Genomic DNA, 23,583 nt, shown 5'->3' on the forward strand with positions numbered 1-23,583 from the left:
GAGCCATCTCCCATGACCTCCGTTTAAATTAAAAAAAATTTAAAAGTCTATATGGCAATCACTGTTTTCTTGTAATAATTTGTGTTCTTTATGGAGAATATTCTCAGAAATGATAATAAAATGATGAGTTAAGTTATACTGGCAGTGTTTGCAAAATCAGTAACACGTATGCTTTTCTATTAAAGAGGAAGTTAGAAGATCTGAGGTCTGAGTGGGAAGCTGTAAACCATTTACTTTGGGAGCTGAGGACAAAGCAGCCTGACCGTGCCCCTGGACTGAGCACTACTGGAGCCTGTAAGTACATTTTGTCCCAGGTGTTTTCTTTTGCTTTAACTGTTTGTTCAAAAGCATGGCTGTGATGTTATCTCTGAGTGGAAGGAAAATTGGTTTCTGATTCTGCATAAAAGAGTAAATGTTTATGTTATTTATTATGCAAAAGGTCTTGGAGTGGGTTCCTTGGATATTGAGAGCATTACAAGCTGTGTTTTCTGAAGATTCAACTGCAAACAAAAGAGGGCACATGAGGAGAAGCCATAATGGTTTAAACCGATACTTTATCTTACTGTTAGCATTAAAACTGGCTGGCTTTGTGAAGGCGTGCTGACTCTAAGAGAAGGCCTCTCCTTTGAATTTCTGCTTCACTCAAAGCAGAGGATTCATGGGAGTAGTTTTAAACTAAAATAAAGGTGGTTCTTGATAAGGAACCCCAACAAACCACCATATGCCTAGCATCTAAACACAGAGATCAGGGTTCGGTGACACTGGAGAATTTAAAAACATGTACCAGGTTGTGGGGTTTTTTTTGTCAACATTATGCACTGAAATTGCTCTATCAAGGTTCTAGTGAATAGATTATGTCCAGTTTATTCTCTTTCACAATCTCTAATTTTTGGTTCTCTCAGCAAATATGCACAGTTGTCCATATACAATCCTTCATTGATATGTGTTCTCTAGATGTCATTGGTGTGTTCATTCTCAGAGTCTGTAATATTGTGAAGAAATTTTATGCCAGTGATTCTTTTAGAAGCTTGTGGAATGGAACTTAAGGGTTTATACACCCATATAAGTTACTCTGAGACACAGCCAGAATACAGCAAATACATAGGCGAATGCCATCAGCAAGCCACTGAACTGAGAGCGGGACCCCCGTTGAAGGAATCAGAGAAAGGACTGAAAGAGCTTGAAGGGGCTTGAGACCCCATATGAACAACAATGCCAACCAACCAGAGCTTCCAGGGACTAAGCCACTACCCAAAGACTATACATAGCCTGACCCTGGGCTCCAACCTCATAGGTAGCAATGAATATCCTAGTAAGAGCACCAGTGGAAGGGGAAGCCCTTGGTCTTGCCAAGACTGAACCTCCAGTGAATGTGATTGTTGGGGGGAGGGCAGCAATGGGGGGAGGATGGGGAGGGGAATACCAATATAGAAAGGGAGGGGGAGGTGTTAGGGGGATGTTGACCTGGAAACCGGGAAAGGGAATAACAATCGAAATGTAAGTGAGAAATACCCAAGTTAATAAAGATGGAAAAAAATAAGTTACTCTGAATATTACAGAAATAATCAAAGCCGGGGAACAGAAATCTATTTAAGATGCTGTGTTCCTAAATGGTATGATGGTGTTTCTAGCTGGAAATATAGTCTAAGTTTTTTTAAGTACATATATAATTAATTAATCTATCCAATCACTCTACATGGAGAAACTTCTGTGAATTAAACACTGGACTGAGTGCTGAAAATTCATCATAAAATATGTGTGTCTCTCTTTTTATGAAGCACAGTCAAAGCAGAAGAGAAAGATGGGGGTTGGGGATTTAGCTCAGTGATAGAGCGCTTGCCTAGCAAGCACAAGGCCCTGGGTTCGGTCCCCAGCCCCGAAAAAAAAGAAAAAAAAAGAGAAAGATGGTAAAACAATAAAAAGGAAATGTATTATCTCAATTATAAGTGCCATAAGGTATAGTCTACAGATTACTGCCAACTGGCCTAGAACAGAATGGCAGAAAGTCAAGGCCTACCCTTAGCCCTTGCAAGCTTATTTGCATTTTAATGGACTCTCCGGGTGATTCCAGCACACACTGGAATATGAGAAACACAGTTTCAGAGAAAATGGGAATGGGTGAATGTGGGGAAGTGAATGGTGATGAGGGCATTGTTGTCTGAAGTATAGCCAGGTAATCTTGTCTGGCCTGAGAACATCAGAAGGTGATGCAAAGCAGTGAGCCTTGTGTATGTATGGTCAGAAATTATAATAGGCAGAACCAAAACCCACAGCTGCAACACCAAGGAAGGTACTGGAGTGGGAGTGTGGTGACAATCACCACAGCCAGTGAGCCCGCTGCAGAGGTTACACAAAGAACAAGCACCATGAAGGAAGCCAATATTGTCACCTCCTCCATTCTCTTCTCCCTAAGTGAGGACTTCATCACCATCTATGTGTCCTTGTGTTGCCCCACTATTCCTGCTATGTTGCTGCAGGTGGCGAGTGTGGGATTGTCCTCAGGTCTGAGCCACTGGTGAGAGTAGGCAGCATGAGGGCCAAAGTTAGAAAAGTGGGAGAGGAATTTTCTCAAAGAGATCAGTACCTCCTTCGGCAAACTTACAGAAAACTGAGAATGAGCTCAGCCTACTAAACACACAAATGCTGAATGAGAAGAATCAAATAATTCAGAATCATCTTGTGTTTATTCCAAGATATTTTTTTCTCATGTGGTGGTTTAAGGAACAGCATTAAGAATTCTTTGTATTCTTGGCTTTTTGACACGTAGTAATTTAATCTAAACTGAATTTACTATTTAAAAGTTTAAGTCACAGCATTATTTGGTCATATGATTATTACTCCCTAGATTATAGTATAAAATGCTAGTGTTCATGATTTCCCTTGATGGTTTTCAAAGTATCACTCTTACATACATAGCTTCCTTTACACTTTGATTTGTATTCCCGAAATAATTGTAAAGTAAACCTGCTTAGTTACGGCTTATTTAAGGTAAGAAACCCAAGGCATAGGGACAGTATTGCTAGACTAAGGCCACACAGCTACAAAACAAGAGAGACAGGATTCTAATCCAATTACATCAAGTAGTGATTGTTTTGTTGCTGTGTCTTACACTATATATCTGTCCCACAACACAATGGGAATTCTAATTAGATGCAAAGAGCAAGTAGTTAATGCTAATTTAGCACAGCCTTACAGTGATCTGTATTGGTGTGTCTTAAAATCAGTTTTCTCTGAATTTCTTAGAAACAGAGTGCTGAGCCTGGAATCATTGAAGTTGTCATCTGGTTAAATATTTCTCTTTTAACATAAGTGGAGACTTGGGTTCAAAGTGACTTTCTATTGGAATTGATTTTATGTGTCTCAATGTGGCCTTTAAAAAAAAACACTAAAGCAAGCATCCCTGTGGCTGTTTACTTCTATTATATAATATAATGTAGTGGTCTTGTCTGAGCTGTAAAAATTGTTCAAATTTACAAGATAAGTGGTCATGCTCTCAAAAATGTTTGATTTATTTTGATGATCCAAAGTATACGGGCATCTCAGTTACCTATTATTGCATATAATATCCCAAGACATAGTGGCCTAAAGAAATTTTGCTTTTGATTGTGTGACTCACTTTGTCCTGTTACCAGCTGAATGATTATTGTCATTGTTCCACTTAGTCTGAATGCAGTTATTCAGCATCTAATGAGCTAGACACTCTAAAGCTCTCTAATCCTCTCTTAGAGGTGGCTGTTCACTAGACATCCTCATTTCTTCTGACAGCCTGCATCCTCTAGCAGGCCAAATTATGGCTTCATTCTGTGGTGCTCTCAAGGCAGTCTTCTAAGACAAGGAGATAGAAGCTTGAGGACCTCATGATGCTTAGACTTTGACATTTATATATCACTGCCACTATTCTCTATTTGTCAATGCAACTTGAAGGCTTAGTCCATATAAGTGATAGCATAATGACAATATCTTGAAATATGTTACATGCCTGTTTGGTCAACAGGCTTGATAGTAACAATCTTGATACATATACTACCACAATGGGGAAAGAACAAGATGCACGTCTTGGTTTGCACCCAGTGCCCTATGTCTGGGGTTTTCAAATTTCAGCATACAAGAAGAAAACATCAATTTCTTACTAAAGTGGAGACTGTGAGACTCCTACCTTAAAAGTTTTGTTCTAGTGATTTTGAGGAAAAGTCACTCTACTAGGTTTAAAGGAGAGTCCAATGCTGGCTGCTGGTCTTAGGAATGCAGGTGAAACACTGCTGTACCAGGCCTTGGTTGCTTGAAACAATTTATCTTTCCATCTACTACTTTGTGTAACTTATTCCGAGTTCTGGTGAAATTTAATGCTGTAACTAACAGAGAAACTCCTTCATACATCCAGCATTTTCTATCTCTGTCCTTCTTTGAGGAAGGGCTCCGTAGCTTCAAAGTGCAAGGAGTGGAAAGCACATGAAGCAGGTGAGCTATCTAGCAGAGTATTTCTGCGTCCATAGCGGACAGTAGTTTGGAGAAGAACTACACTTGTATGACGTTCCTTTGGAGAAGCAAAGGGACATTTTTAGCCAGACAGACAGGACTTAGCATTGGTCTAAAGGCCTGTGTGGCAGATGGAAGCAAAGATCCAGCAAATCTGGTGGTAAATGTCACTGTGAATCCTTTCTTATCCACAAGCTGCTAGGCCTGAGAACGCTCATGTTCTACAGCACTCCACTTAGCATTTTCAAAAGAAATCTCTCAGAAAAACGTTCCTAACACCATACTCCAAGTGAGGAGATTTAGCACAACTATTGCAGGACAAGTGGTATGAAATGAAATTGAATGTTGTACACACACACACACACACACACACACACACACACACACACACACACACAGTTGATAGAGGTTTGTTGTTGATTAAACACTAGTAAAGTGATTCTTCCTGTGCTTAATTTTAGAGATAGCAGGACCCAAGAGCAATCTTGAAAATATAGTATCAAATATAAAGTAGCTTACACTCTGCTGTGAATAAACTCTTTAGATAAAGCAAATCACTGCCCATGGAGTCAAATCCATTGATTCTTCATGAACGAAGACTGTGGGTTTAAGACAGGAACTCAGTGGTATAATACTTAACATGCACAAGGCTCTAGGTTCTATCTCAAGTAAGACATACAAGATGTGATTTCTATACTGAAAATATTAAAGGCCACATTGTCGTTGATTTTGTATCTATACTATATTAATTTTAAACCCTATCCCCAAATGCATACCCTAGGAAGGGGGACTTTATACTTAACATATGAAGGCCCTTAGTGAACTATTTTAACTATTTTAAATCATTGTAGAACATTCTCAAGATCTTTCAAAGCCTTGAGTAACTACAGAAACAGTCTTTTCATTAATTAACTCATTTCAAAATCATATTAAAGTACATCAGAGCAATGAGGCTTTTTGAAATATAATGAGATGTATCACACTATAAAAAGAAGTGACCATGGCTTCCTGGAACAGTCCCCAGAATTGTTTGCATTTATCAGGAGCAAATCATTCTATTTTCTTTGTGGAGGATCCTGGTCCCAGGCCAGGTTTATCCACAATGCTTTGTGCTTAACTAAATAGAAAGACACAACAGAGACATCATTGTCAGCATCCTAGACGGTGATAGACTGTGAAAGCCTCAGTATTTGCATGGCAAATAGCACATGTACAGTTAAGTTATAGGCTTAAAAACTTTAGACTGGTTTCTTTTCTAATGAAAGACAGAAAGAGTGGGGTGGGGTAGGGAGGAGCTGGGTAGTAAAGGGAGGGAAAACTATAATCAAAATATATTATATGAGAAAAAATCTATTTTCATTAAGAGGAAAATAATTCCCAGATATGTGTGGGAGATTAGCTTTACTTCACTGAACAAAATAACTAATCTCATTGTTTTGGTTTGACTCATAAAGGAGAAGTGTAATTCAATTATTTTTTTGTTAATATGGCCAACAGTACTGTAGCACAAAATTGCCAGACAGAGAGCTTCTCTTTAGGATACCCAGGTTAAAAATAAAAAGAGAACATCTGGATTAAAAAAAAATCCTTCCAAACTAAATCCATTATTAGTTATTATAATTATTCTGTGGATTTCGTAAATCAAATTGTGATATAAGAGAAAAAAACATTATAGTCTGCATGATTTCAGAGAGGCCATTTCTTCTTCACCACTATCTCAAGAAGCCACTAAAGACATGCTCACTTTCTGTAGACCCCCACCCCTTTTGTGTCTCTCTCTCTGTCTGTTTCCCTCTCTCTGTGTGTCTCCCCCCCCTCTCCTTTGTTCTGGTACTCAGTGATCTTTCAGAGGCAGTCTTAGCATATATTCTTTCTCTGCTATGAAGTAATGGAGACGAGGCAGAGTCCTGCCACTACTCCTATTCAATATTCCAGCGTTGCGTAATTCCAGTTGCTCTCTAATTGTTTGAGTAAAAACAGAGTACTTTTTCCACTGTTGACTTAGACATTATTCAATGAAGTGTTTTTCACACTTTTTTATTGTGTAGTGTAAAACATGCATCTCTCCAAAGATTATCAATAAAATAATTCTTTCTAAAGACTTCAAGGCCTGTAATCTCCTCCTCCAAGCCACGGCCTTGTATGTTTTCAATATAGTTTTACTGTTAAGAGCTTTGGACATGATTGATGAATGATAGCCTATTCGTGACTGAGTCACTTTATAAAGTCTATATACCCCTTTCCTGCAATGATATATTATTGCCACCTACAAGCATGTAACAGGTTATGTCTTCAAAGATTTCAAAAGTACATCTACTTTATATTTAAATCAGCCTCTCTATGTGGTTATAATACTAGATATATTAAACCATCATATTTTCTAGCTGTTTAGTTGTCTATTCTGAACCCAAAACTCTAACCTATAGCTTAGATTTTAGTGTTTCCCAATGTACTCATAGATTTCACTTCATTTTTTCTCTTAAAAAAATAGTTCCAGCTGCATATGTAGCAGAGGATAGCCTTATTTGACATCAATGGGAGGGGAGGCCCTTGATCCTATGATGGCTCGATGCCCAGGAGGAGGGGAATGCTGAGGCAGGGAGTGGTGAGGCAGGAGTGGGTGGGTGGGCCAGCACCCTCATGGAAACAGGGGGATGGGGGAGGGAATGGGAAGTTTGTAGAGAGGAAACTGGGAAGGAGGATAACATTTGAAATCTAAATACATAAGATAACCAATCAAAAAAAGAAAAAAAATGATTCATCGGCAGAATCATAATGTTACTTCCTGTTTTGTTAAGACGGTAACATGTAGGGATCTTGCATAGGATCCATATTCAGTTCCCAATACCCATACTGAGTGGCTCGGAACCACCTGAAACTCCAGCTCCACAAAGTCTAGCACCCTGTTCTGATCTTTGTAGGTACCTGCACTCATGTGCACACACCCCCACACAGAGGTCAACACACAAAGAATTAAAATATAATTAAAAAAAAAAACATACATTACTTTTCAAATGGGGATGCTCTGTGATTTTGGTGCAAATCTCCAGACCACATCTAACTGGTGATCTCCTTAACTCACTTTCATGAATGTTTCTTTGACATCCAATTTGAGAACTTCTTTAATTGCCATCTTCTTCTAAAAATTCATATAATTTATCCTCTCAATTTTATTATTTGTAAGAAAATATTTATTTTATTTCTTATACACTAGCAGCCCAAAATGAATTCATTATATACTCAGTGGAAGTATCAAATATTTAGGTTCCATTGAAATAGCATTAACTATACCAGTGCCCAAATTATAGTGTAGACCTGCCTGCCTACAATAAAATAAATAGGAAAAATGATGGTCCCTCATGTCCTGCTTCAGCAAATATTTATTATGCCCTCAAAAAGAAAACTAAACTAAATGCTTTCCAACATTACAAAAGGAGGAAGCAAATAATATGCCACTATATAATTCAATTCTTTACATATTCAATATTTTCAGGGTTATTCTTTATTATCATATAAATATATGAAAGGGAGTATAAATAAGAATTCTATAATATCAAGTGTGTATTAAGAGTAGAGAAGATGATTTTCTTTTTTTATTTTATCCAGAACATTTTTTATTCAATGTAATTGGGAAGGAACTGTTGATAAAACTAAAAATTGAGAACTCACTATGAGCTCATTTTTTGGCTTATTATTTCCATTCACGTTAAGTTCAAAATAAGTGAATAGGTCATAAATGTCCTTCTCTTGACAGGAAAACAATCTCAAGGTATATGGGGAATCAAATTTTTGAACATTTAAGATTCTCACTAATTTGTAATATGGGATGATGATTTTCTATCATATACTAATGAGAGTGAGAAAATTCGTCTTCTTAACCAACATAATTAATACTATGGTTTTGGTGATAAACATTTTTGCTCACTAAGGGCAGTATGATCAAAAGAGAAGTTGCACCCTTCATCTTATTTATCTATAATAAAATGTGCCATTCGTTTTTGAACCTAGTACTCTGTGTAACAAACAAGGACTTGACTCAGAATTGAATAGTGCACTTTGATTTGAAGTTGTTTTCAAGGTCAAGATTCAGTTTGACAATAGATAGACAGATGGTAGATAGCTAGATAGATAGATAGATAGATAGATAGATAGATAGATAGATAGATAGATAGATAGATAGATAGATACACAGATACACAGATACATAGATACATAGATAGATAAAATGTATGGTTTCCAATACAATTGGCTTTCACTCCCACTAACTGAAAGACAAAGGTGCCTAACAAAGCAATCATATTCAATTTGCTATCTGCATCCAGCTTGAGGAATATCTGGAGCCCACTCACAGCATGTGTTGCAACCCCAACACAGAGAAGTAATGAAAAAATCTGATTCAAAAGCTGACACTACCCCTTCCAAGCTCTTTGAATATGACTATAATAAGCAACTTTATAGACACAAATCTCTATGATTCTACGAATTTTCATCTTGATCTCTGACTCTGAGGAATGTTTAAATGCGTGGATTTGTGTTTATTATCTGGATGAATAAATGCTTCATATTGAGTATTTTGATGAAACTATGCTTTACCAACAAAGGTCTCATGTAAATCAGGCAAAACAACATTGTCACTTCACGTTTAACTCTATTAGAGGGTCTCTGCAGTCCTGCTGTCTCATTCAATTCCAGTATTAAATAGGCAGATCATACTGTTTTCCAAAATAATACCTACTTTCATTTCAATTTATCTCCATGGTTTTTCCATTGACCCAAATGTACCTAATAGTTATCTTAGAGCTAGCATGTATTAATTTCTTACTCTCCAGCAGACATTGCATAAATATTCTTTGTGTGTTGTTCTGCTTAATCTTAAACCTCATCATGAGATATATGCCACATAACTTTTCTTTGTTTTTCATAGTTGGAAACAAACGCAAAAACTAAACGGTTATCCCCAAGAGACTTAGAAACTAATAAATGAGCACAGCAAGGTCCTGAATTCATTAGATTCTTCTCTTCTAAAAGTTATGCCTGTCTTTGAACTGTGTGTTAAATATACTGAGTCTTGGCCACATAATCCTAGAACATAGCCCACATATAACAATACATAATACTACATAATATTATGATATTATACATGTTTGTGTGAGTGAATTTTCCAGACAAAGATTGACAAGAGTACTCTGTCTCCCTCAGCCCTCTTTCTATCACAGCATCTAAATCTTAAAATTAATGCATCTTGGGATGAATTATGTCTTAAAGCTTACTACCAACCTCAGGGTATCAAAGTGCTTTAAGTAAAAAGACATGCATTCTTTCTGTATTTATTCTGTCTCTCTGGAATTTAAGAGGCACAGTGACTAGAAAAGCATTGACATTATAAGCTTGCTTCTCCCTCAGTCTTGCTATTTAGTTCTATTTATTCTCCCTGTGTTCTGTGCTAGTCCACGTTCAGTGAGTACAACAGTTGACCTATACAAACCATTTTGGTAAACTTTTTTTGTTTCTGGGATTTTTGTTGTTTTGGGTTTTTTTTTTTTTTTTGGTGTACATGCTATGTTAAGACCTGATATTCTAAAATGTACCTAGTGTTTTCTTTGTTGAGTAGTTGTAGTAAATATGCGAATGCCATTGGATAGCAAAGCTCTACAACAAAATAGAAATGAGTATTTGCTGGAATTTTTTCCAATCAATATACAGACTAGAAACTTAATGTTTGTCATGAATTCTGGAAAGCCAGGCCTGCTGTTCTATATTGTATATCCCTGCCAACCCACTTATTTAACCTTTTATCTCTAACTTCAACCTGCTAGTTCTCCTCCCATTGTCGTTCTTCTAATCATTACTTCTTAGGATTTCTGTGTTCCAAAGAATGAAAAGGCACTCATCCCTACTAGTTAGTGTTCCAATAAAACATATATCTAGGTTCAAGTACACATTCTCTATGTGGTTAAAGCTGAAGTGTTCTAGTAAAAGGTGCTGTAATAAACACAGTTGGTACACGTGGGTTGAGTGAAATGAGGAGACCAACCTAGACAGAGAAGATGTAGTCCATAGTAAGTCATGTTAACAGAGACATACTCAAGGACTGAACCACGGGTGGCAGAATACCTAAACAATCAGATTGCTCATGATACCTATGAATATTATTTAAAAGAAGTTGTAATTATTGCTAGCAAAACTCAAGATGGAAATAAATATTAAGATCTGCATGGTTGCAAATGGTACGTTCTTAATACATTCCTATTATTGCCTGTTTTGATCCTGAAAATGTCTCTAAGGGACAAAAATGATCATTTTACTGCAGTTGCAGAAACTGAATTTGAGGAAACTCAAAACTGAAGCTTTTTACTTGCTATTTCTGCTTCATTGTTCCTTTAACTACAATAGTGAAATTAGGAATTGATTTACCCAATAACAGCACAGTGCCATTAAGTGATGCCTTTGAAGCAGGGAAGATGTAAATTGAAGAAAATAAAAAGTCTCCTTTTTATAGTGTAAGAGTAGAGTAGTGCTTTTTAAATTTACTATTTCAGATATTGATTAATAAAATCATTCCACCTAAAAGTTTTAAAGCAGAGATTTTCAGTTTATTATATGAAGAGCCAGATAGTAATTATGCTTGCATTTTAGGTAAAAAAAAATCAGCCAAAATGATCTAACTATACTACTGAAGGACAAAATCAACCCTGAAGAGTTTCTAAATGAACAAATATGATTGTGTTCCAATAAATCCTTAATTATAAAGCTGAGTGTTGGGACAGACTTAGCCTACAAACTGCTGTTTCCTGATGTCTCCTTAAAATAAAGTCTTACTGATAAATTATTACCTAATGAAGTAAACATAGATGGTGAGGCACATTTATATTTTACCATTCTCCATAAGGAGAAGAGTTATAATCCTAAGTGGTTCTAATACTTATTCAAAACCAATAATACCACGTACATACATAAAAAGGAAATTTGTAAAAGCATCCATGATGAAAATAAGAGAAGGATTGCAACAATTTGCGAAACTATTGTCAGTGTTCCACAATCATTTGCTAAAAGGGTTAGCAATGTTTGTAAAACTGAGTCTGGAAAATTTTCCCTTGCTTTAGAGGACATTTTCCTATCCTAGCAGCCAAAGTCTATGAAAAGTAGATAACAAAATGTTACAGTTATTATTTTATGAAAATGAGTTTCATATGCTTAATTACTGAGGCACTTTTAGGTATACCTACACAGAGCCAATCACTGCTGCATCACATGGCATCAGATGACAGTTTGAGAGATGTCAATGGTACGTGTCGCATCTAGGTTTTCTTTTAGCTTTATGGTTTGCACATTTACATAGGTAAATAATTCCCCCAAATACAAGCGCAGATCAAACTACCACTTCGACCAAGTAGATCTTAAGTTATGAACTAGTGGGAAAGATAAAATATGTGCTGAGAAGCAGCAGAGATGTTACCTTCAATATGATAAAAAGTCACTGCAAATGCGTGATTACACTTATGGGGGAAGTTCTCTAAGGATGACATTCCTAATGTGTCAATATTTTATTTTGACAAGAAATGTATTACTGCTTGTATGAGATACAATATTGATCAAGATAAACATGATTCTGGGGGCTTACAAGGCATGGGAAATTATAAGTACATATGACAGATACCAGCAAATGGAACACTGCTAAAGAACGAAGGCGAGCCAATTAAAGCAGCATGAAGTGGCATAACAGAAGAATAGAATGGACTGCTTACTGCAAACATAGTACTTACTGAGACCTGAAAGGCTGCCAGACATGCCTAGGCAAATAAGTAATGTGAGTATTTTAGACAGAAGAAACACTGCAAAGATACATTGGAGACAAAATCAGGCCTGGAACTTCCTAAGCAATGCCAAGACATAGAAAATAATATTAAAAATCCTGGCTCGGGGATTCTACCCACCTTAGACCACTTATGTTCTAAGATGAAAGACACGCACACAGCCTTTATATTTTCAGGGATACCTTAGGCAGCACAGTAGCGAGGCAACTGTCTACCCTGCATGCTGTTAGAATCAACCTTTCTATTCATAACCCATGTTATTACTTATTGTGTTTCATCTAGACCGCTCTTACCTCCAATTGGCTGCCCACCTGGCCAAGTTGTTATAACTCAGCTAACCCATGGTGGTGGCTCTCCTTTCTCCTCTCCTGAACACTTGTCTTATCTCCCATGGAGACTTCCTTTTGCTTCTCCCAACCCAACCTCCCCCCAACCCCCGCCCCCGAAACCTTAACCTCACCTATATCTTTTCTGTCCAGCTATTGGCTGTTGGCATCTTTTTTCAGCAATAAGAATTAACTAGGCTCAGACTCCAGGTTTTGGGGGCCCGCACTTAGCATTACAATAGACAGTAAAAGACAAAACCTCAACCCCAGGATTGTCTAAATCACTGAGTTAGGGTTAGAAGCAGATGAGAAAGGATATGTTACGGTAGAATTACAGGAGGAGAATGAGAATAAAATTGTGTGCTTTTGAAACCATGTTATGAGAATCAGTCATGTTTAATTGGAAGATGTGACAGTTCCCATTGATTGTGGACGTGGCAGGATTTAAATCACCCAAGGAAACAAGGCCCAAATATACCTGTGAGGGGCTGTTTGAATTAGCTTAACCTCTAGCTGTATCTGTAAGGGATTATGCAGATTATTTAAATTGAGATGGGAAAATGCACCATCCAATGGGTGCTGCCCTTTCATGGACTGGAGTGAGGGACTGAACAAAGCAGACTGAGGACCAGATGAGCTCCCCTCTGCTTTCCAACTGAAGATGCCTTGTGAGCAGCTATCTAAACTTCCTTTTGCCATGGCTCCTTAATCATGATGGACTGTATGATAAAAACAAGAGTGACAATAAACCCTTCCTTGAGTTGCTTTTGTCTGGGTATTCTGCAGCAACAGGAGAAGCAATACAGCAGAAGACGTGAAAACTATTGAAATGTCTTTTTTTTGGGTGGGATGGTAATAAAATATTTTATTAGAATTGGGAAAACTATCTCATTTGTGTTTCTACACAATCTCTTAATGGTCTTAGAGAAGAAGTTTACAGGATAACTAACCCATGTTTTGGAGTTAGTGAATAATATAAACTTTAAATTAAAAAATGTAATTTATTTTACGTGAATAGGTGTTTTGGCTACATGTGTATACTTGTGTGCCTGGTGCTTGAGGATGCCAGAAATGTCTTAAAGAGGCTGGGACCAGGGCTTTGTCTGATATTTAGAGAGGTTTCTATAACTAAATAGCAGAGAACAGACTAGTAACAATTAAAAGCTATTATAACAGTTCAGGAACTTAGAAAAAGAATGAGACTGAGTGGACAGATTTGAGATATTTGTGGCATATGGGAACAATAGCACCATAAAACTGCTTAGACATATGAATGGGAATTATATTTAAAAAACTCAAATATTCATGTTCTTGACTTGGCAAGCTCTCTGTCCGAAACAAATGGAAATTATTAAAATATAAATTGGTTTTCTGCTCAGGGGAACTGTGAGTTCAATTATATGTATATTGTGTTTCCAACAATTATAACACCATTTAGTAGACATACAAGTTAGAAGAGAGATTTAGACTCAAATGGTGTCTATGTTGTCAATGTTCATATAAAACTTAGATGTATATTATCTGGCTACCCATTTTCCACTTAGATGTCTCTAACTAAGCAGCTCTTCTTCTGTGGGTTAATAGGTGAGTCTTCCTGTCCATGCCCTTTTTTCAGTTCTCATAGGTTCACTAATCTAGTAACAAATATCCAGGAATGACTCCTCACAATTTCTCATCTTAATCCTCTTAGACAGTTATCACTAAGTACACTTGATTTTATCCCCTCTCAAATTTTTATAACTCATCTTTTTTTGCTGTAGATTTAGTTTACCCTGTAAACATTTTAACAACCCCCATCACCATTTCTCGAATATTATAGTCTACTTATGGTAGTATAGCTATGGTCTTTCATATTCATAGAAGTCATATTCTGGGCCAATGCGATTGATAGTGCCGCATTTTATCCTTTCCCTTTTATAGACTCTTACTATGTAGATTTGAACTGGTTTTGAACTGGACGTACTCCTGCCTCAGACCCTCAAATACTTAGAGTATTGTTATGCTCCACTGGACCTGGATATATTTCATATATATATATATATATATATATATATATGTGTGTGTGTGTGTGTGTGTGTGTGTGTGTGTATGTATATATATTTGTATGTATATATAATGAAAATAATATCTAAACCAATCTCCTATATCACTTCTTACTGTTCTATATAACTATGTGTTCTATATAACAATGACACACTTGATTTTTGAACATCTTAAAGTACACCATTCCTTTCTAATTATTTTCCATATGATCTTAAAAATTGATACCTTATAGGATCTTAGTCTAAAGTGATTCTTAGGCCATGAAATCCTCCGTCCCTGATCAACACATTAAATTAGGTAGTTTCCATCTTCTTCGCTTCTTTGATTATAAAAGGACCTCTTATAAGAAATCACTATTTGTATATGATTCTCTGCTTGAGGCTGTCTAGCCTTGCTTTCTTTCACTGTACTTTCCTCATTGCCAAGTCTAACCTGAAATGTTAGGCTCAGAGAGGACATTCCTAACTCACCATGTAAGAATTGCTCAGAGCTTTCATCCACAGTATGTATGTCTTCCTAAATTTAGAGAATGTCTTGAATTATATTTGTCCTCCCTTTGAACTGTAAGCTTCTTGAGGATTTATTGGTTTTCCTTCTTCCCCATAGCTTTATTGAATTATGATTGGGAAATGAAATTTGCATATATCCTGGGTATTCAATGTGATGATTTTATAATTGTAGACATTGTGAAATTTTAGCATAACAAAATAATTAGCGTATCTGTTGCTTCAGATACTTGTCTTTATAGGGAGCATGAAAACACTCAATATCAATTCCCAGAATAGATTTTAAGTACACAGTTCAGTAATAGTAATTATAATCACCCTACTGTACAGAAAATCGCTCAAAGTTACTCATTTTGTAACTGAGTAACTCATTCTATAGCCTTACCTGATGACTCCTCATTTTGCTTATCAAATCCCTGTTACCTGACAATGAAAGAGTATATAAGGACGGAAATCACCCTGCTATAAACAAAACTAGCCAGAGCAGCTAAGACCACAGAAGAGAACTTTAAAGGTCATGCTGAAGTCTCTTTAATTAACTAAGGACTAGTATTTAATAGACCCTACCTAATTTGAAACAAGACTCACTATGAATTTTTATTTGGCTTTGTTTTATTGTTGTTGCTACCATTCTATAACATGAGTTAATATATACATATATATATATATTATTTTTATTGGATATATTTCTTTATTTACATTTCAAATGTTACTCCCTTTCCCGGTTCCCTATCCTTAAGTTCCTATTACCTCCTCCTCCCCCATAAGGGTGTTCCACCCTGGAGTACTACTCAGCAATCAAAAGCAATGACTTCATGAAATTCATAGGCAAAATATAATTATTTTTAATAAAAATTTCCTGAGACTTATATTTTCCACTGGATTCCTGGAATTACCAGAATGTGAGCTCAGACATATTCCAACCAAGTATAGTATAAAATGACTCTCAACCCAATGATAAAAGTGTTCACTTTGTGATGCTGTTATTTTTTTTTACTACATTCTCTATGGAAGCTCTGTCATTTTGTCAAATTTTAGGTTTTGTAACCTGATTCCTTTTCCTATCTGCTGAGTATCCATCTCTGCTTCTTAGATCACTTTTCTTTATAACCCTATTTTTTCTATTATAAATTGTATTCAGTTCAAGACCAAAGCTACTCCATGCAATTTGATGTCAAGAATTCAAAGAGTAACTCCATGTGGTAAACTTTGACCCTTGTTCCTGATTCATTGTTTGCTTTGAGAATGAAATACAAATTTTGTCCATTATCCACTGGGTAAATTTATGCTTACAAAAAGCCAGTACAACAAAAAGTATCAGAACACTATTCACTCCATCTTGATTTCTGAACTCAAAAATATGACAGGCTTTCTAGAGGGGTAAATTCTAAAGCATTTTTATCATTAAATTCAATTTTTCTGAGCTTTGAATATCAGAGCCATCAATGTCTTTCCAAGGTATTATCATCCTTGATTTTTCTACAAGTAAGAGAAGAAGAAAATGTAATATTTGAGAATAAAGTATAGTGCAGTAGTAGAAAATTCACTTAAAATATTCCTTTGGAACCTGCCACATGAGCTCTATCTTCAGGTCTCGTCACTATAGTCTTTGTTTGCTTGAAACAAATTGGTCACTTTCAATTCTTTCCACAGAAAAGTCTTTTCAACACTATTTTTCATTGAGACACATCCCTGTCTCCTTTGATTTGTTCTCAGTCTTTTATTTCTTACCTCTTTTGTCATCCAGTATGTCAGAAAGTATCTGCCACCTCAAATCCTTTAATGTATTTGTCTACCAGTGTTTATTTTCCTGTCACATGCACTCTTGAAAAACCCTCTGATATTCAGACTTTCTACACTGGCTGCGATCCATTATGATTTGTTTCTTGAGTTCATACAGTGATTATGTTAAATAATTTCTTTCTTTTTTCTCTGTGCATCTTAGTATCCTTGGTATAATGAAAATGGTAGAGCTTTAGTTTGTGTTTTGAAGGTACATCACTACTTGGGAAAGAATTGATGTTAATGTAGTAAAATTGCTATGCCCTCTCATGTGGTTCTGTAATCTTAACCCCAAGTGCTCTTAATAGGATCCCACAAACACTATCCAAAGTCCTACCATTTGCATTCTCTGTGAGTGTGCATTCTGGGTTTGCATGTTCTCTTTTACATTGATTATATTCGGTTGAGGTTTTTGTCACTTGCTTCCATTTCCATCTAGTTGGCTATTTTCTTTGGTGATCCCTTTAAGTGTTAGTATCACTTAGGACTTAACTGCCACTATCTGCATCCTTTTATGACTATCATATTGTCTGCTTGGTCAGTGTTCAGAGTATACTAATCATCAAATATTTTTAGATTTGCATTATGATCAAAATACACAATAGAAAACTTATCGTGTCCTTCAGTCCTGTCTCTAACTCCTGCATTGGGATCCCAGTCCTCAGTCTGATGGTTAGCTGCAACCATCCTCATCTGTATCAGTAAGGCTTTGGAAGATCCTCTCAGGAGACATCCATATCATGTCAGCAAGCACATCTTGGCATCTGCAATAGTGTCTGGGTTTGGTGGGTGCATATGGGATGGATTCCCAGGAGGGGCAGTCTCTGGATGACCTTTTCTTCAGTCTCTGCTCCATTCTTTATCCCTGTATTTCCTCCTGTCAGTATTTTGTCTCCCCTTCTAAGAAGGACTGAAGCATCCACATTTTGGTCTTCTTTATTTTTGAGCTTCAGATGATCTGTGAATTGTATCTTGTGTATTCCAAGCTTTTTAGCTAATATCCACTTATCAGTGAGTACAAACCATGTGTGTTCTTTTGTGATTGGGTTACCTCATGCTTTGAGCTTCATGTAGTCTGTGGATTATATCTTGGGTAATTCGAGCTTTTCCATAAGGAGATCCAAAATATGGATGCTTCAGTCCTTCTTAGAAGGGGGAACAAAATGCTGAAGGGAGGAAATACAGGGACAAAAGAGTGGAGCAGGGACTGAAGAAAAGGTCATCCAGAGACTGCTCCACCTTGGGATCCATCCCATATACATCCACCAAATCCAGTCTCTATTGCTGATGCCAAGAAGGGCTTGCTGACAGGAGCCTGATATGGATGTCTCCTGAGAAAGACTCTGATACAGAACCTTACTGATATGGATGAGGATGCTTGCAGCTATTGGTTTGAGCAAGGAAACCCCAATGGAGATGTTGAGAAAGGACTGAAGGAGCTGAAGGGGTCTGTAACCCCATAGGAAGAACAATAATATCAATCAGCCAACACCCCCCCCCCAGAGCTCCTAGGGACTAAACCACCAACCAAAAAGTACACATGGAGGGACCCATGGCTTCAACCCAATACATAGCAAAGTATGGCATTGTCTGGCATCAGTAGGAGGAGAAGCCCTTGTCCCTGTAAAGGATTGTTTACCCAATGTAGGGGAATGCCAGGGTCTTGAGGTGGGAGTGAGTCAGTGGGAGTGGGAGCTTCTTCATAGAAGCAGGGGTAGGGGCTAGGGCACATAGGAGAGGGGGGAAATTGATAACATTTGAAATGTAAATACATAAAATATTCAATAAAAATAAATAAGCAAACAGGAAGAAGAAGAGGAGGAGGAGGAGGAGGAGGAGGAGGAGGAGGAGGAGGAGGAGGAGGCAGCTGTGTTCCAGAGATAGCCAAGGTTGTACCTCCTGTTGCACCTGTACTTGGTAATGTGTAAGAGTCACCCAGGTGGTACTGGTTTTGAAGGCATGAAGGGGTCATGAAGAGCAGCTGAGGCTGGGCACTGTGAGAGGCCGTGGAAGACCACTGGTGAAGGTGCAGCCTCAGTTTCGATTGATGACCCAGGACTGAAGGGGTCATGCAAAGGAGTTGAGGCTTGGCACCATGAAGAGAGCCTATTAAAGGCTATAGCTGAAGCCTAGTTGAAGCAGAAGACATCAGTGTTTTGAAGACACTGTACCATGAGATGACGACCAAGAACAACAGCAGCAATGGAGTACAGGCAGCTGGAGCCTAGAAGACTAGGTGTGTGCTATGAATGGCAGAGCTGCAGATGTGACACAGGCCCTTGGAGGAGCTCAGAAGATCATGAGTGGATCCCAGATATTGGGTGGTTAGAGTTTGATTTTGCTTTTGATTGTGACTGTGCCCTGATGTTTTTTCCTCTTGAAGGAAGAAAGTATTTTAGCGGAGCCCACAGTTAAGAGACTTTGAACTGTAAAAAGCCTTTGAATTTCAAAAGAGATTAGATATTTTAAAGGGATTGAAATTTTAATATGTAAGAATGTGTAAAGGCTGTGGGATTTTTAAAGTTATTTAGATCTTGGGTATGAATGAGAAAGTAACGAATGAGGCATAATAGTGATGGGTTTGTGTGTCAACTTGGCACAAGCCGGAGTTATCACAGAGAAAGAAGCCTTAAGGAAATGCCTTCATGAGATCCAGCTGTAAGGGATTTTTTCAACTAGTGACCAAGGGAGTGGTGCCCAGTCCATTGTGGGTGGTGCCATCACTGAGCAGGTAGTCTTGGGTTCTATAAGAAAGTAAGCTGAGCAAGCCAGGGGAAGCAAGCCAGTAAGTATCATCCTTCCATGTTCTTTGCATCAGCTCCTGCCTCCAAGTTCCTTCCCTGTATGAGTTCCAGTCCTGACTTCCTTTGGTGATGAACAGCACTGTGGAAGTGTAAACTGAATTGACCCTTTCCTCCCCAACTTGCTTCTTGGTGATGATGTTTTGTGCAGGAATAGAAACCCTGACTCATACAAAGACAAAAACGATCTCTTCTTGCTTTGTGACATCTCTCACCATGAATGTTCTCTTTTCATCTCTGATTCTTCATTATGATGCTGGTGAATATGAATCCCCTTGAAAGCTCATGCCAGTGCAATACTTTTGGACTTCTAGTACTGTGATCTAAAACCTCTTTTGTGTATTAAATAGCCAGATTTGTCATTAGTTTGTGTAAGGTGCATGCGTGCATGCTTGCGTGTGTGTGTGTGTGTGTGTGTGTTTGTGTGTGTATGTGTGTGTGTGTGTGTCTGTGTGTGTGTGTGTGTGTATACAAATGATGATTCAGTCTATGGCAATAAACTTGTCTTAAACTTTAGGTCCCCAAATCAAAAGTAAAGAGCATACGGTTATTCTGAATGGCTTTGAATATAAGCTGTCAATTAATATAAGCACATGTACAGACCTAAAAAAATAATAAATCCATAAAAACTTCAAGCAAATTGTCATTATCCCTGGGAGAAGAAATACTACCTGGATCTAGGAATATATGAGAGTGAATATTAAGTCACAAACCTTATTCACCCTACTGAAATAATATTGTGCCCTAAAAATATACAGTGAGTTTCATATAAAAAGATCATAATGTTTGCAAGCTATTTATATTCTAATAACAGGGGATATAAGTGTTAGTCAGGCATCAGTTTAGCGGTTACCTTGGGAGGCTCTTTGTAAATTAATGTCTAGTCATCTTTTGAACTTTGTCTTAATCATATATCAAGCTGTATTTTGGAGGTTAGTAGGATCCTGTGACCATTTTTAAACTGTGGGATTAACAGCAAATTTGACTGCATATTGCTCAGCTAAGAAAATAAAAGGAGCTAATACATTATGATACTGTCATTGAAAATGATAAGTTCATGCTGCTATTCTGCTTTGGGGGCTATTCTCAGTTTCTGGAGTCCTAATAAAAAGGGATTATCTCAACATCCTCCAAGTTTAATTTTGCAAAACAAGAAACCATGAATAATGGAAATGATTTCAAAACATCTTTCTTCCCATCTAAAATATGAAACAGCTAAATCAGAGTTTCTTAATAATTTAATCACTGAAGCATAACTGGGGGATTTAGACAAAGCACCTAAAGTATTAAAAGATTCTTCAGCTGTCGTTTAGTACTGTTATCAAATTATGTTGTATCTTGGCCAGCAGCCAAGCCATTCCCTGGTCATATCCACTTTTCAGCATTTAGTGGTCTTCCTAGTCATCCCAATCACAGTCCCAGGAAGGTTCTGTGGCAACTCAGCAGTGCTAGTCTATTCCTATTGGCGCATGAGTTTTGAAGTAGTTTACCTTCCGGAAAGGATATGAATAGAACAGTAAATGCAAGTTGAGTGCTCTTTATGCATGACGCTCAAGGATTCAGATATATACTATGATCTTCCATCCATTTTGACACCATTTCTCTCACCCTTCTTGTACTCTAAACCAATCTGTCTGTATTGCAGTGTCAACTAACATAATATTAAGAATTTTTTCTCTCAACCAGCAGCTTTTGGATTTGGTATTTCTACATAACTTCCTCAGGATTTAACCCTAAAAAATGGACATTGCAGTATATCTGTGTAATGCTGATTTACCTTAGGTTTAAATACCCACTATAATCATAATTCAATAAAGCCAGGGGTAGATAGCTTGATTATACATTTTTATAAAGGCCATGAAAATAAACTAAAGAATATATTTAAAAACCCTTAATTTTCATATCCCTCTTAACAAGTGAGCATAAACCCATCATCATTTTTTTTAATTTTTAATGATAGTATTGAATAAAACCTGCTTTCATAAATAAAAATAGCCATTTCTCCTTCATTTAAAATATTGTTATGTAATACATTTCTATAGAATTATAAAATTTATTTAGTGTTATATTTTGAATTTTTCATTTATGAAGTTTGGTGAGATGATTTAATATACATAGATGTCTTGATGCCTAATCTAAGGAAATATTACAACATTGTCTTAACCTTAATATTGCATAGGAAATGATATCATAACATTGTATTACCTTAATATTTCATAGAAAATGATACATCACACTTCATGAGACTCACCATGTATATTGATTTCCCACAGGCTTAATAACGTCTACACTACTGAGTGACTGAATAGTTTAGAAACACAGTTTTTTCTAGTATTAATCCTAAGTACTGAGAAAAATACAGGACAGCACTGAATTTCTTAACATTTTTGTTTTAATTTTTATGTGTATGGGTATTTTGTCTCTATGTGTAGCTGTACGCTATGTGCCTGCAGTACCTAGAGTGACCACAAGAGGGCACCTGATACCGTAGAATAGGAGCTACAGTTGTCAGCTACTATGTGGGTGCTAGGTGTTGAACCTAGGTTCTTTGGAAGAGCAGCAAGCATTCTTAACTATGGAGAAAACTCTGCAGTTCTTGAATTCCTTAACTCTTATACAGGCTGTTGAAGATACTAGCACCCACATAACTCACAAATGTAGCTCCTGTTCTACGGTATCAGATGCCCTCTTGTGGTCTCTCTAGGTACTGCAGGCACATAGCACACAGCTACACATGGAGGCAAAATACCCGTACACATAAAAATTAAAACAAAAATGTTAAGAAATTCGGTTTGCCCTTTGAAATTATGCATAGTAATACTGATAGGGAATATCATGAATTTGTTGAGTATTACAAAAAACAATATAAGATTCAAATGCTCAGAGGTGACAGATTGTTGACAATAAGCATTGGAATTCCCACAAGTAGTTCCAAAGTATAGAAATTTACAACATAATCAGTAAAAAATAATATAATATCCAAAGCATATAAGGTTTTTATTACACACAACTAAATAAACATAGAAGAATAATGAGGAGACTATTAGGACTGACTTTTACCATGAGTAAGGGATTCATGGCCTATGTATTTAATCATAGAGAATAGGAAAGATTGGCTAAGTTATTTAAGGTGCTTGCCATCAAACAGTACCATCTGAGTTCAATCCCATGCACGCCCGTGGTTAGAAGAACTAACTTCCACACACTGTTTTCTGCTAGGTAAAATAAGAAGACATGGGTCAGGTCTCTGTTCCTTGTGTTGTGTCTTGCTTTCTGGCTGCACAATGTATTAGGAAAACAACTTGTCATCCTAGCTCTTACTTGCCTATTTTATCAAATGATAGAGCTCTTCCAGAATAAGTGTGGTCATATTTTCCATCTGTGTTTATTGGTTATACTTATCAACAGTGTTGAAATAATCTTCTTTCTGTTTCCCTATTTGGATAATTTAGGATTACTGTTTTTTAACGTGGCTTGTCCAAATTTTGTGATATATCATTTAATGAAAAAAAGTATAAGATTTACAAGTACTCAGTTTTAAAATAATAGATTAAAATAAATAGTAATTTTAACAGCAGGGAAATATATTTAACTTCCAAGATCTAAATAAGAATCTCAGGACATCAATTATAAGAATTATTACTTCATGTTTAATGAAAAAGTATAGTTTTTAAATTATAGACTGCGTGATAAACTTTGTTTGGATGTCTGAATATTAAACATAACCATTCAAAATATATTTTCAGGTAATATTTTCTTGAAATGAGAAGTTTGTATAATTCATATTGAAAATAAATATAACTGTTAATGCGTTAAGTAGAATTTATCACAAAAA

General features: G+C 36.8%; 1 protein-coding gene across 8 annotated transcripts in view; it reads left to right on the forward strand.

Annotated features, from left to right (window-relative positions):
* The window catches only part of Dmd (dystrophin), a 2,349,574-nt gene that overhangs the window by 1,559,010 nt on the left and 766,981 nt on the right, over window positions 1-23,583 (forward strand). For all 8 annotated transcript variants that reach the window (XM_087599109.1, NM_001370876.1, XM_087599108.1 and 5 more), the window contains 1 exon segment: window positions 186-294. In XM_087599109.1, the coding sequence (XP_087455235.1) occupies window positions 186-294 (109 nt within the window).

Source organism: Rattus norvegicus, chromosome X, assembly GCF_021556685.1.
Source record: "Rattus norvegicus strain SHRSP/BbbUtx chromosome X, alternate assembly SHRSP_T2T, whole genome shotgun sequence".
NCBI lineage: Eukaryota > Metazoa > Chordata > Mammalia > Rodentia > Muridae > Rattus > Rattus norvegicus.